The 16,201-nt window shown below is 36.4% G+C and overlaps 1 protein-coding gene across 1 annotated transcript in view; it reads right to left on the reverse strand.

Moving 5' to 3' along the window:
- Positions 1-16,201, reverse strand: part of LOC108701836 (low-density lipoprotein receptor-related protein 1B) — a 676,036-nt gene that overhangs the window by 190,417 nt on the left and 469,418 nt on the right. Inside the window, exons 38-41 of the mRNA XM_041576281.1 lie at positions 12,880-13,006; positions 12,572-12,723; positions 12,154-12,278; positions 9,534-9,905 (exon numbers count right to left, since the gene is read on the reverse strand). Of these exons, the coding sequence (XP_041432215.1) occupies positions 9,534-9,905; positions 12,154-12,278; positions 12,572-12,723; positions 12,880-13,006 (776 nt within the window). The remainder of the gene's footprint in view (positions 1-9,533; positions 9,906-12,153; positions 12,279-12,571; positions 12,724-12,879; positions 13,007-16,201) is intronic.

Below are 16,201 nucleotides of genomic sequence, written 5' to 3' on the forward strand. Positions count from 1 at the left end.
ATGGCTTTTTAAAGCCAGCTGCAGGTATAACAATGAATGCGACAATGTGATTGGGTTACTGTCATCGGCTTGCATTGCATATCACCTATGTGTCAACCGAACAAGTATTTGTAGATCACACAAAAAATCTTATAACATTTTTTACATCAAACTGAAAAATAATCCACAGCCAAAATCAATGCCAGTGGTTGTAAGAATAAAATCATTCCCAAAATGAATACTGCATATCAAGCTGATGTGGGCAGTTCCCTGTTTGTAGTGTTTCAATAACCTTTCCAATATCCTACAAGTAACCCTGAGAGATTGGTAAGATTATTATTATGCTGTATTTACTATATATAGTGTCAATGTAATCCACAGCACTGTGACAACTCAGCCTAGTGGTCTAGTGGATCGAGGGGGTTTGACGGGGACGCCCGCCACTCTGTTCTTCTTACTCCTGAGGCGCTGGTTCCATTAGGGCGTACGCGGCGCGCAGCTGCTGGCTTTATGGGCTTTACACGCCAGCACGCCATGGCACGAAAATCAAAAGGGTATTTAAAGGGACCCTTTGCCCATGATAGGTTCATACCTAGTGAGTTCCTGGTGCCTTTCTGAGTTAATTCCTGTCTGGTTTCTGATACTTTTTGTGACTCCTGCCTGTTTTGATGATTCTGACTTCTGTATCCTGACCCCAGCCTGGTAATCGACTCTTCTGAATCCGTATACCTTCTGATTGATCTCCTGGTTTGACCCCTGCCTGTCTCATTCCGCTTGTACTCTGCCTGCCCCAACCTGGCCTGATTTGACTACGCCTACTGTTTACTCCTTGTACTATAACCTTCTGCCCAAAAGACTTTGCTTTACCGTCGTGCCCCTTTGCTCTTCCAGAACCCTTTGCTTGGCACCTCTCTTAATAAGACCTGGCAGCATCTGATTAGCCGAGGGCTCCTCCCAAGGTAAAAGGCGGCTGTTAAAGGCAGAAGCAAGAGCCGAGAACGTGGTGCTTTGCATTGGTTCTGTATTTATGGTGCCAACCATGACAAGCACTTTATAAAGATTATACATCATTCACATTAGTCCATGCTCCAGTGGAGATTACAGTATAAATCCCTATCACATTTATGTACGCTATAGTCAATTTCATCAGAAGCCAATTACAGTAGTTTGTATCTTTTTGGAGTGTAGGTGGAAACTGGACTACTTGGAGCATGCAAACTTGGGGAAGTTTGGGGGAAATGAAACAAGTTCATTGCTGTGCCATGGCTAAATATATATTATTTTAATTATCACAGCTATTACAAGTAAAATTGTGAGCACCTTTTTCTAAAAAAAAAATAGTTAAATAGCCATAATTGTATGCTAAAGAAGGGGGAAAGACACTGTAACTTTGGAAAAATACATTAACAAGCTTCAGGGACTGAAACCTTCACTACTTTTAATTACTTATAATCTATTTTTGGCAATACATGAAAAATCCCTCTGATAGCCATAGGCTTTTTAATAAGTAAAGCACCAACTGCATTATGCTAATCTACTACTAGGGACAGTAATTGGCCTGCATTGCAGTCAAACCTGTCTGCTAATAAATTGTTAGCAAATGTTTATTTACCTCAGTTTTGGACAATTATCCATTTTATATTAAATCCAGGATATTTATATATCTTATACATCTATTATATCTGGAAGTTAGAGATGCTGTGAGAGATATTGATGAGTTGTTTACATAAAACAGTTTTCCCGTTTGGCTGGAGCTTGGCTAAATGAAATTTCTTTGTAAAAGGGGCAAGACGTGTTTAACATGAGCTCAATAAATAAGGTTTACGTTGGAAATGTGTTCCCACCTTTTGATTTATTTATTGTATTAAATGTGTAGAGAGAAATTGAAAGGCACTTTCTACATTTAATTAAAGCTATTTTATATATAATGACCTTTTCCTTATCTATTATAAATGACGCAAGGAACTCACTATACACACCTTACTTAGACAAAACAGCACACTTGGCAGATATGATACACATTGTATATTGGATTACAACTAGTGATGAGCAATTTTTTTCCTCAGCCATGGATTCGCATCGAAAATTCCGCATTTGACCATCTGTCATTTTTTTCTCAAAACTGCGGCAAAAATTTGCCTTAGAAAAATTCACTGTGACAAAAAGAGTGGCCGTGACAAAAAAGTCTATGCGACAAAAATGACAGCAAGACAAAACAAAAGACGCCCATTGACTTTAACGCATTTGGACAAAAAAGTCTCAGAGACAAAAAACTTTGCCACAATATCACATAAAAATTTTTGACGCCCATTGACTTCAATGTGAAGCACAAATTTTTCCGGCATTTCAAGAATGTTTTTGCAGTTTCGCAAATTTTTCAGGGAAGCAAAATGGGACAGTTTCACTTATCACAAATTAGAACTTTTATTTCTATTCTAAAACCCACATCCATTAAACACCTCCTTTTTCTGAAGCAACACATAGTAACCCATGAAACAGTTTTCTTCTTTTCTTTCTCAAGCAACAGTCCTCTACTGCTTTATGGCTGAAAATCTAATTATATTTGCACAGATAATTCTGTCATAGTGGCTATGGAGCCTATATAAAATGCACTGTAGACCTATCATGCTTTATGGCTGAAATTTTAAATATATTTATAACAGAACGTTCTGTCAGAGTGGTCGAGATCCTATCTGATACCTTTGTAAGCGGCAGTCCTAACAAAGATATGGCTGTGATTTGTCCTCTTTGATCTGGTTGAGTTTGATTGGAGCTTGTCAAACCCTTTGCCAGTGACTGTGATTGTGGACTGACAAACATTCCTATACCGGCCAGTTTATTAATTTCAGTATTTTGGAAAGGCAAAAAAACTGCCTTACCACTGCCAGAGCACCTGTAGTATGAAAAATCTTGGTGTAAATTCTGTTAGTAGTACATTCCTTGCTTCACTGCATTCTTAGAAGTGTTCAGAAGATTCAGAATGCGAGATAATGAGTTGTTTTTGTCTTTAAGTTACAAACCTTTTCACTGAAGTGAGAAATTGTCAGGTAATTTGATGTTTTTTGAATGCTAAATCAATGTTCGGTGAGCTGGAAGTCTATGACAAAATGTGCAGTTATAAATCTGTTTTTAGCAAGCTGGAAATATGAAAGGAAGGACTGATTTGAAGTTATAAATCATTTAAGTGAGAAGAATAAAATAAAAACTCTACCTCTGTAAATCTAGTGCATTGAGCTGGGAAAGCTCAAAAACTTGTTATGTCAACATGCATATATGATTCCAATCAAGATTGATGACAGTTAGAAGGGTTATAAATGTATACTAAATGCTTGGACTGCACTGTGCCAGAGTATATGATCTGAAATCTATCTATTCTGCACTTTCCTCTTCAAAGTCTGTTGGTCTCTTGCTAAGAATAGTGGCTTTTAAGCATGCTTTTTTCATCTTGAGCACGATGTACAGAAAATCATTGCTCTGTGCACTAGGTGTATTAAAATAAGTGTTCATTCCTATTTACAATCAAAAAAGACACTGTGTCTGCCACTGAAGTAATTGTTTAGAATTTACAATCACATCTCCTGTCACTGTGAATTTTAATCATGAAGAGGAAAAAAGGACCTTTCGATCCACTAGAAAACTGATTTAGGAATAGTTTCTCCTTGGCAATTGTAAGTCACATCATCTTCCTGTGCCTCAGATGCTGAATTGGATTCTAAGTTTAAATGTATATATATATATATATATATATATATATATATATATATATATATATATATATATATATATATATATATATTGATAGTTTCAGCATTTTTGAAACTATGTTCAGTTTTGGTTCTGGATAAGACCCTTCTGCCTTATCTTGTTTGTCAATTTTTGCCATTGTTGGATCCAGTGCCTGGGCAACAATCCTCAACCTGCTATACAATATCTAGTTAATCCTATATGCCTCAATTGGATCTTTGGTTATCCTCAAGGAACTGCATTAATTACTTTGTTTCTTTGTATTATGCTATGAATAATCCAACAACAGCAGCTTGACTTTAACAATTTTCCATAACCTGCTGCATCTACAGTTATCGCTTGCTTTCATTTTATTTACTTTTACTATTTTTTGTTAGTGTGGTTTTCTTTAGTTTTTTTTACTCCCAATTTGGGTTTCTATGGTAATTAATTGGATTCCTGTTTTTGGTGACATGTTTTGCACAGGGGGAGAGTTCTTAAGGGTTTGCACTGCTTACACTGTTGTTAGTTAGTTTTTAGAAGATCCCTATGATGTGATTGAAATGTTGGACTTTTCTTTTGTTTTTTTATTAAAATCAGTTACTCTAACAGAGGCCTGTTGAGTGCGGTATTTTTTCGCTATTTTGTACACATTTTGCCTGCACCCAGGCATGCTGTGTTTTTGTTTGGTGGGTGTTCCTCCATGTTCCATATGGGTTATATATATATCTATATATATATCTATATATATCTATATATTCATATCTATATATATATATATATATATATATATATATATATATATATATATATATATATATATATATATATATATTAGCGTTGATTGCAGAGGACCTCTTGTATATCTATATATATATATATATATATATATATATATATATATATATATATATATATATACAGTATATATATACAGTATCTATATATATATATATATATATATATATATATATATATATATAGATATAGATAGATAGATATATATATACTTTAAGAATTAATTTAAGACCACAAGTTCAGTGTGCAAAGTCTAATTTCAGAAGCATACTGTATAACCATGTTTTTTATCTACAATGCAGCATTTTCCCACACTATCCCAGCATCATCACAGTCAAGCACAGCATAGGGTTTATATTGGCATTGGGTTTACCGCAATATTGTCCAACAAATCCAACTGCATGTGCGGGTTTTGACTGGAGTGGGGGTTTTGTCATTATCGTGATGTTCGCATTTTCTTCATTTGGCGGATGTCTACTATGCCTACTGATGTAGCCTGCAGAGGGAACCCTGGAATTGCATGCAGATTGAAGGTGTTGGAAGTTTCAGGGTTCCTCAATAGACATATTGTGCCTAGTGCAATTATAAGGAAGTGCCAGGTTTGTCACAAGTACTATTAATTAATGGTGAAAATACATGCAATTTGTTGCATCTATTTATGACAACAAGCCCTTTAAACTTATTGTCACTGCCCCCCCCCCCAACACACACAATTATGGGGATGATTTAGGTAAACTACCTATTTATGAGTACAATGAGAGTGTGTCCAATCTAACTACAAGTGAGATGTAATGCACTTCTCATATGAATGCATCTATCTGCAATACGACTATCAAAGCAAATGGTTTGGATTCAAATTGTCACATGCCCAAAAGTCTCCTGATAGACACATCTGGATCTCATGATGGACATGGCCAGCTGTGAATTCAATAATAGCTGATAGATGGCTGGCTGCAATTGAAACAGGTTCAAATAAAAGGACTCTTTCTGGTATGAACTAATAGCTCATGTGTTATTGTAGGTGAAGCTATAATTAAATATCACGTGACTTTTCACTTGTGAAACATTGTATTCTGATAAACATATTGAACTGTTTTGGGCAATTCATGCTCAATAAGTAGCACACAAATGCAAACAAAAATGTCATATAAAAACATTTCAATTCACAGCTATGATGGTGATACACATTAGCATGTTTTTATAGTATTTTTCTGCATGAAAAGCTATTTTGTTCTGACCAGAAAGCAATGCCACTTTCGGTTCCACCTCCTATCCTGAATGTTATACTAATAATGATTTCTACACTTCCCACAGCTGCCATTCAGGGTCAAAGGCAAACTACTATCATTGATCTTCAAAGTTGACAACAAGTCTGTTCCATCTCAAGTGTAAACCCCATTTCAAATCCATCATCTAATTACTACTTTGCCTCATTTATCCTTGTTCCAGCACAGATCTAGAGTTCTAGAGCACTAAAGGGTGTATAACAAAAAAGTTATAAGATTCATGCAGGGAGCATTTGCATTAAGCACAGTCACAAACAAGCAAGAGCCTTCAAAACAGCCATCAATCATTCAATCACTTATTGTTTAGTTACTTTCTTTATGATGCCTTTCTATATGATACATTAAAAATTATTGCCAGCAACTAGCCACCATTGAACAATTTGTCCACTATTCCCAAATCAACAACCTCTTTTTAATTTTAATTCTCTGCTTCATTAAGATCTTCAGCTCAACATACTAGGGTTTCTTTACCCCATGTGTTTGCTATACATTCCCTGATTTTGCTTTACATTATGTAATATGGTGACATTTCATAAATGATTATTATTGTTATTACTACAACACACAGAGTTATTTACTAAAATCCAAACTTATCTCATAATTAAAATAAAAAAAGCTTGACCAAGCACCCATGCCCGATTTTTAGCTTATTTATTAATAAAATACCTCAAATAAATCGTATCCAGAAAAAATCTGCTGAAATTAATTGAAAATCTGAGGTTTTTTTCAGACTTTTTTCCCCCCTAATTGCTAGATTTTTGGGGGATTTTTGTCTGAAAGCCCTGAATTTATGAGATTATTAGGTAAACCAATGCAAACCACAATATCTTCAGATTGTGATAGGGGCATCTCTCACTGATTTATACAAAACCTCAACAAGTCTGGGATGGCAGCTTTTTGGATTCTGGCTTTTTGCAGCATCAGGGTATAGTAAATCTTGAAAAAAATGAAAAATTTTAGCTTTTGCCGTAAAAAAAAATCCTATCAGATAAATCTGAATTTAGTTAACCCCTTCAATTTCCCAGACCAATTTTGAATTCATTCATATTTTGAAAAGCTCAGGCAGGAAATTCTAGCAAACCAACTGTATAGATCCCAATGAGAGTAGGCTCTGACCATTTGTTCCATTACATCACTACATCCAATACATCCATTGCTTTTATTGCATTTATTGGACATTGGAGTGCTCTTCCACTCCTTTTAGCCCACCTCATCTTAACCTCTTTGGTTTTTCTGTTCCATTACATCATGCACATGGCTTTGAAAGGTTTCTAAATAAATACATTACCAACTGACCTACTTAGTCCAATCTTTGACATTGTGAAATTAAGTGTGACCTTATTTTACTGAGCTCTTGTCTGACCTGTTAAGACAAATGGATGCTTGCTTTTACATGCTTATTTTTTACTTTCATTAGTTTCATCATTGTTTCTGTAATACTCCACTATTTAATGTTATCAGCTCTAGTAAAGTCTTGCTAACATCAGCCCTGTGGCTTTGATATAAAACAAGATTTCTACTTCTATCATTTAAAGTGACTGATATCCTTCCCTGCAGACATCAAGTAACTACATTCATATTATTGCTGGGAAAACTAATTAGAGTTTTTTCATAAACTATGCAAAGTATGACAAATAAGTACACATCAAAATGTAGAATAAAAAAAGCAAGCATACTGTTGGCATATACATTGCTATTGCCTATTTAGCCTTGATCTATTTATGTAACTGCCTTATTATCAACTTCCCTAGCAACTGCCATTATACTACCCATGGCATATAAATAGCAATGGTCCATTTTTACAGGAACCAGGGCTTCTTAAATTTAGAAGCTAAATAGCATTTCCATTTTCAGAAACTTAAATAATAAAAATGAAAAATAGATTGCTTTCAAATGAAACATATTAAACAATTTAAACTTTAGCTTTGAATTTTATACATTAGCTTAAAAGGTATGCAAATGCAAATTTGATATAAGTAGCCTGAATAATGACAGGTGAGAAATACAAAAGCCCAAAGCAACAAAACAGATATTTGTTTTCATTAATCTCAGTATTATAAGTCAACAGCCATGTTCCTACATAACTTGCTTATTGTGCACAAATATAATGGAAATCAAGGAAAATACAGCCAGATATATTTAATGAACATCTATTAAAAGTATGGGATATATTATATGGAAAACAATAGAAAGATGCATCCATGCTGACTGGCGCTGCAACTTTTCTGCAATTATATTTGGGTGCTTTAAACCAGCCAGAGCCCAATCCATTGTATGACATCTGTGTAATAGAATAAAGACCTATCTGTTTTTTTCAGGATAAAGACCCTTATCCCCAAATAAAAGGTTTGAAGCACTGAAGGTGCTAATCCTATATTTGTTTATTAAATTTAGATCTCACTAACAGGAAGCAAATGAACTGCAGCGGTTCATGTCTAATCTAAAGCTTCTTTTACAATTCCCAAAATACACTCACTATCAAATTATGTAAGCCTTAGAATTTCATTAGGTGTAAATGAATAATCAGCTTCCTTTCTCCCAGTTAGAAAAAGAGCACCCACATTAAATAAGCCTGGAAGATTGTGCATATGCAATCAATGAAGCAAAGAAAATAATCTGCCTCATCAAGGGCTATTCTAACGGAACATATAAAATGTCATTACAGAGCACATCGATTTTATTAATAAACAGAATGAAAAAATACAATTACAATAGTTTATTTTGTTTTGGTCAACATTCTAAACTGTTCTAAAACAGGGATTTGTAAAGCATGGCTTCCTTTCTTTACATTATCTTCACTATCCAAGTAAGACAGCCCACTTACTTTTTAAGAACTATGACATTTGGCAAAATAAGCATACTTTGCATTCAGGAAGATATATACAGTAGTATGCAGAGTTTATCCATCCTAAATATCCAGGAAATATATCTGGCAACCCAGAAATATTGTATGCCCTAGCTTGCCATTCAAATGAATCATTTTATAGGGTAATGTACTAAAACATATGGACAGATTTATATTCTCAGGTTTAATTTGGAAAAGCAGAAGCCACCACCACTGTAGGGTAAGGCATAATGAAACCAATAAATATGGAAAATGTATTGGTTTGCAGATATAAGTAAGTACACTGATTTGTTGTTATGGGTGATATAACGCCAAAATGTTCCATAACCCTCATATAAAGTAACAAAATATGTTAGAAAAATGCAAAAATTAAATTAAAATTGGTAGGTGGAGTTTCTGCCTCTCTATATGATGGGAAACTCATTGTTTAAGTCTAAACTTATCAAATCTAGAGCTGAATTCAACATAACATAAACTGTATAACAAACTTTCCACAGAATTAAACATCATCATATCAAGGTTCAAAAGGGATTACAGATGAAGCCACAGATGGTATTTTTGCATGACATTTTTATGTAATGTCCTGAGTACTTGAATATTATAAAGAGATTTAAGCAGTATATATACATTCTGGTAATGCAATACACAAAAAATCTGGCAAAAGAGTATTTCCAACCAAATTACAAAAATATTTTGGTTGCCAGTCAGGTACCACAGTTGAAACCAGAAATATAGTAATTACATTTCAATATACACAAATTCAGATGGGTATTTAGAAATTTTATGAAACTAATATTTAAGCTTGTTTACCTATTTTATAAAGAATTCAATAACTAGCTAAATGCTAAAATAGAGTTTTCATTGTTAACATGCAATTTATAAAACACCAAAAGATTACTTACTTTCAATTAATATGTTCCTTCCTGTCCAATCATCATTGATTAACTGTATATTTCCAAAGTGGGCATCACTGAAGAAAATCCGGTTAGGGCCTTTTTCGTTGGAGTTATAGTCATATGCCAAGGATATTACATTCTTGAAAAAATCTGGATTTTCATAAGGCTGTATTGGTGAATTCAGATTTGTCTCATCTGATAGATGAATACTCTTTAATATTGTTCTCCCTGAATATAATAAGTAGCCCTCGTGTTTTAAACAAGTAACCCCATTTTTTGCAAGATATCCGTGAGCACAGGCACACGTCCTTTGCATATTCCCTCTGTATAAACAGAGCTGTTGACATCCTCCATTGTTCTTGGCACAAATGTTGGTACCTGCAGAGAAAATGAATATTCTTCCATTTTGCAACTGTCTCAGATCATTGATTCACATTATTGACACCTTTATTAAAGGGGAAGGAAACCTAGTTGGCGCAAAAACCCTCCCCCTCTCCCGTGTTTTGCCCACCCTCCCCCCTGGCCTACCCGTCCTGCTGGGCAAATGCCCCTAACTTGTTACTTACCCTTCTGCGCAGGTCCAGTCCAGGGAGTTCACAGACGACATCTTCTTTCACGCGATCTTCTTCCTGCTTTAAACGGCGTTTTGGCGCATGCGCAGTAGGAGCATTCTGCCAGTACGGATCTACTGCGCATGCGCCAAATTCACAAAGTTTTCCAATTTCACTTTGTGACTTTTGGCGCATGCGCAGTAGATCGTACCGGCGAAATGCTCCTACTGTGCATGCGCCGGTCAAGGCAGGAACAAGATCGCGTGGAAGAAGATGTCGTCTGTGAACTCCCTGGACTGGACCTGCGCAGAAGGGTAAGTAACAAGTTAGGGGCATTTGCCCAGCGGGACGGGTAGGCCAGGAGGGAGCAACACACGGGAGGTGGGAGGGTTTTTGCGCCAACTAGGTTTCCTTCCCCTTTAAGTATCCTAATGTTTTCTGGTTCATATGTTTAGTTTACATTGAATAATGCATCAAAACTCTTCTAAGGGACATATCTTCCTTTGTGGAAAATAACATTGAAGCTCAACTATTCAAGGAAAATTTACATAATTACATTTTTTAGATTTAAAGGTACTTAAATAATATCTAAAAGCAATACAGTGATGAAATACAGTATCCAGAAATCCTTTTATTCAGAAAGCACAGACTTCCCGGGAAGACCATCCCAGACCAATTGGCCGTTTCACCGCCGGTGAATAAATTCATTCGCCGGCGTCAAAGTTTTTTCAACACCGGTGAAAGTTCCGACGCTGCCACCAATTTAGATTTAGAAAAAATGCACACTTTTGTGAATTTTTTGCCAGTTTCGCCAGAAATTCGGGACAAATTCGCCCATCACTAATCAGATGCAATTTGAGTGTAGGACTGGCCAGATATGGGATGACTTAAATAGCTTAAATATATTGCAATATATGGACAAACAATCCCTGTTTTGTTTAAAGGGTAAGGCATTTTTCAGTAGCAGTATGCACAAAATGTCTCTATCTTAAATATATTGATAATGGGTTGAGTGCAGAGGACTCTTGTATTTGTCTATATGTATTTTGTGGTCACAGCCTCATTGCACCCCAGCCTAATATTGCTGGACTTGGCTGATATACTGTATTTGCCATCCACTTCATTGGAACATCACTCATAACAAGGTTCTGTTATAAGAAAAATGTTGTTGACTTTGATAAGGCAAGCAATTTGTCAGCACTCGATTTATACATACTCAATGTATGCATATAAGGAGTGTAACACAATAAACACAGTGGGGGTCATTTATAAAGTTTGCTCAGTGCCTATTTATTTGGAAATGGTTGTATTTCCCATGTTTTTTCCCGAAAGCTAAAATATTGCACTGCTGTGCCCGTCTTTCAGTTTTTTGCAAATTCACAATGTGCACACATTTTTCACAAATCAGAGTTGTTTGCATGACTAAACCCATTGCGCTAGGTTTTTGTGTGTGAAAAAAGTATTAAGAGAAATTTAAATTTTTTTTTGCAAATATTTTCTCCTCTACAAAAGTTGTGTGGAACTTAAACAGATTGTGCACATAAATATTCACAATTTCCAATTTTTGACATTTTCAAAAAGCTCTTATTGACAATCGCAGTGTAAAAAAAAAAATTGCAATCCTGTTTGCCCATTAAATACACTGTGAAAATCATTCTGCCCTGCACAAAGTTTATAAATGAGCCCAAGTAACTTTTCTTTAGGTCTATATAAAAATATATAGTGAATAAAGTACCCCCTCTTGTAAAATATAAGGATATTATAAGTTACCGAGGAGTTTCATGACCATATAAAAACACGAGGCCGAAGGCCGAGTGTTTTTATACAGGTCATGCAACTCCGAGGTAACTTCTAATATCCTCATATTTTGCAACTAGGGTACTTTATTTATTATAATACACACGTTTCAGTGAGTCATGTGACAGAAATGACATCAGAACTCACCGTTTATAACTGATGACATCAGAACTCACCGTTTATAAAGATATAATTTACAGGATATTCATGGCTTTTGTGCATTATATAAGCATATATCTATTAACAGGGGAGAAAAAACACAAGTAATAAGTTCCAACCTTTTTCTCTGGCTCTGTTAAACACTTTCACATCTTTGAGGTTGATTCCAAGGCCAGTTCTCATCGTCACAGCATCTGTGGCATCATTTTTGTGGGCCCTTCGAATCGAGCCATTGGAATGTGCTCTGCCAAAAACATTTAACGATTACAGATCAACAACTCTCAGATAATTAATTTAAATAAGTTCTTTAAGCACGACAGACAGCAAGTCTAGCAGACAGCTTAAATAACTAATTGTGTCTGTGTCATTGATAGGGTTTAGCTTTGAATATGAAAAGTGTTTTTCCTTGGGAAATAATATGGTTTTTGTGAGATCCTTTTTGTGACCTTGCAAAGAAATGGCTAATCCTACAAGGGTGAAGTAGCTGGAGCTGAAATAACATTTTGAGACTCAAATACTTATGGAAAAATAAATTACCTGTCAGACCAGTAAATGTAAGCCCCGAAGACTACAACAGAAAACATATCCACATTGCTCCCTGACAGCACAATCTCGCGATTTCGTCCACTCTCAAGGTCGATCCTTTCTATCTTGTCTGTGCGCGCATCACACCAGTATAATTTATTTTCCTAAAGATCAATTTTAAAGTAAACTTCAGCAAGCACTCATTGCAGAAGGAGTTTATTAAGAAAATAATAGAAAGCTAAAGAGAAAAAGCATGTTGCTGTAACACAATATTCTGGCTAATGTATTTTGAATATGTAGAAGAAAATGCAGAATCATACCTCGTAGTCCACAGAGATTCCATTCGGCCATGAAATTGCTGTGTTCACTAATACAGTGCGTTCTGACCCATCTAATCGTGCTCTGCTTATGCATGGAGTCTGACCCCACTCTGTCCAGAAGAGATAGCTAAAATATTGATGAAAGAAAATAATAATCAGAATTATAACCCTTTCTTGGCCAAGAGCCAGCCTTAATCCCCATGAATGAAGTTCATTGTAAAATGTTATAGAACGATTGTATATAAACTTTGTTCTTGAAATTTATAATTCAACTTATTCACATACTTTTTATAATGCCATGGTGTTTGGGGTGTAAGATTACACATAATAAGAAAGAAGTGTGAGGATTTTGGTGTGAAAAAGAGGTGTTAGTTTGAAAAATCATTAAACCTGATGTTGAAAGCTACAGCTTATTAGAAAGCATCCAATAGATGTTGGTTGGCTTTGACTTGGCAGTTTGACTAAGGTTTGAACATTTTTGTCAATGACCCATAAGTCTCATTTATGACCAGTAAGGGGCACATTTACCTAGGGTCGAATATCGAGGGTTAATTAACCCTCGATATTCGACCGTCGAAGTAAAATCCTTCGACTTCGAATATCGAAGTGGAAGGATTTTGCGCTATTCCTACGATCGAACGATCGAAGGAATAATCGTTTGATCGAACGATTAAATCCTTCGAATCAAACAATTCGAAGGATTTTAATCCATCAATCGAAGGATATTCCTTCGATCAGGAAATTGTTTAGGCGGCGAACTAGTGGGTCGAAGAAATTTTTAAAGAGACAGTATTTTGACTATGGTCGAATATTCAAATGATTTTTAGTTCGAATCATTCGATTCGAAGTCGAAAGTCGTAGTTGAAGGTCGAAGTAGCCCATTCGATGGTCGAAGTAGCCATATTCGACCATTCGAAATTCGAACTATTTTTCCTCTATTCCTTCACTCGAACTAAGTAAATGGGCCCCTAAATGTTCACCTGTTGTGTGCTGAAACACTCTTGATTATAGTTGCACTGAGCAGTAGCACCACTGATTCCTCCTGTCTCTTATGCTGAATTGCACCTACTTAGATGTGTATATTGATGCTCCATCCTGAATTTGGTGGTAATTCCTCCCTCAGGTAGCATTAAACTTGCAGTTGTGTTTGATTTGCTGCATCAGATGCTGTTGAAGCATCTTAGTGCTCAAAAGCATTGATGCTGGAATTGTGTAACAAAAACCCCACTGTATTGTGTATTTTCTTTTCACATCCTGTTATTATAAACGTTTGGGCTGTCAGGCCAAATGAGCAGTACAATAGAAAGTTGCCATGTCACATATTACTCCTTGCACGGTTTCTGTTTATTCAGCCAGTAGGTTGATCAGACAAGTCCTGCATGGGAGTAGACCATATTTGGCCATCTTTACTCTTTAATTGATGGAAAAATATTTATGGTGAGAACAGAACTGCTGTATAAGTACACCATAAATTTCACACCACTAACAAAATATGTTATCCAGCTTTATAATTGTGCTCCTAGTAATGTTTTACATTATTAGAGTGCTTGCAAAATGGGGGAGACCAGAATTCTGGAAGAGTTTACAGTTCTTAGATCCACTGACCAGGGTATGAGCATTTTGATATTTCAGTGAGATACAATAAGCACAAAGAGAAGGGAGATTTTTTTAAAGACTGTATGTACTTTTTTAGTTACATCAAACAAACATTTTTAGGTATAAAAATAATGTAATATAGCTTCTTCATTGCTCAGTGTCAAAATAATACCTGCTCCTGATTCATAATGGCAAGTTTGCTGGATCTATTGACACAGGCAGCGATGGGAACCCTGGAGCTAGTGCAGCCTAGCCTGGAAGCTTCAAGATTCCCCTGCATCAATAGACACACTGTGCAATTCCCAAGAGGAGGTGGAACAGAAATAACAGCACTGAGTGTAGAGATCAGCTTTAGATGCAAGTACCTTTAAAGAATGGTGGTAATTCAGCAACCATTGTGCTTGAAGTTGTACAACTGCAACTGCACTTGCAGGTCATAAACAACCTTTTATGTCAACAAATTTCTCCTGCCCTATACATGTGTCTTTTTCAGCAGTCAACAAGAAAATACATCACAATTATGAGAGCATAAGGTTGTCAGTACTATGCAAACCTCCCAATAGTATAAATATAATATGTGTACATTTCTTGTTAGATAAAGTTACTTGGACTAATAAAAGCAGACAGCACATCTCTTTACAATTGGTGATCATGTTAAAGCAGCACTCACAGGAAACTGCATCACAGGAACTACAGTATGTATAGTAATCAGAGATAATTCCTCAGAGGAAATTGGAAAGTGCAGGAAATAAAAGCTTAAACAAGTGAAGCACCTCATACAAATCCAAAGGATAAATGATAGAAATGTCTTTAGTATAATTTGTATCTTCTATTAAAGGAGAAGGAAAGGTTAAAACTAAGTAAGCCTTATCAGAAAGGTCCATCTAAATATACCAGTAAACCCCCAAAGTAATGCTGCTCTGAGTCCCCTGTCAAAAGAAACACAGCATTTCTTTCCTTCTATTGTGTACACATGGGCTTCTGTATCAGACTTCCTGCCTTAAGCTTAAACCTCATTGCCCTGGGCATGAGCATGCTCAGTTTGCTCCTCTTCCCCTGCCCCTCCCTTTTCTACTGTAATCTGAGCCCAGAGCAGGGAGAGACTCAGGCAGGAAGTGATGTCACACCACATTAATACTGCAGCTCCTATACTAAACAAACAGAGAGCTTCTAGAGCTTTTTACTCAGGTATGGTAAAACATTCTACAGAATAAATATAGCATTCTAGCTTGCACTATTGCGGCTAATCTATTGGCAATAAAATGCCTCCGTAGCTTTCCTTCTCCTTTAAACTAAAATTTCCAGCAACCTTTAACAGCCAGAACCTAGTGTAGAGTGAACTCTCATGTATTTACTTTCAAATAGGGATATTATAGAAAAAAAAAATCACACTGCTGGCAATCCTTGTGGATTCTTCAGTTTGATTCAAATGAAATTATTCATGGCATGAAATTACAACATATATTTGGTCGAGTCCAGGGTCGGACTGGGAGGCATGGGGCCCACCGGGGCTACTGCCCCAGGGCCCCCTCCAGCCGCCACTGCCGCTCCGGAGTGCTGCAGGGCGCCGCGTTTGTGCGCATGCGCAGCCATTCTATTCCACCGCGACCCCAAACAAAGTGGGGTCGCGCTGCCCCACTAAGTAGCGGATCTGGGCCGGCGGGGCCCACAAGAGCCCGGGGCCCACCGGGGTTTTTCCCGGTGTCCCGCCGGCCCAGTCCGACAC

Source organism: Xenopus laevis, chromosome 9_10L (genome assembly GCF_017654675.1).
Source record: "Xenopus laevis strain J_2021 chromosome 9_10L, Xenopus_laevis_v10.1, whole genome shotgun sequence".
Taxonomy (NCBI): domain Eukaryota; kingdom Metazoa; phylum Chordata; class Amphibia; order Anura; family Pipidae; genus Xenopus; species Xenopus laevis.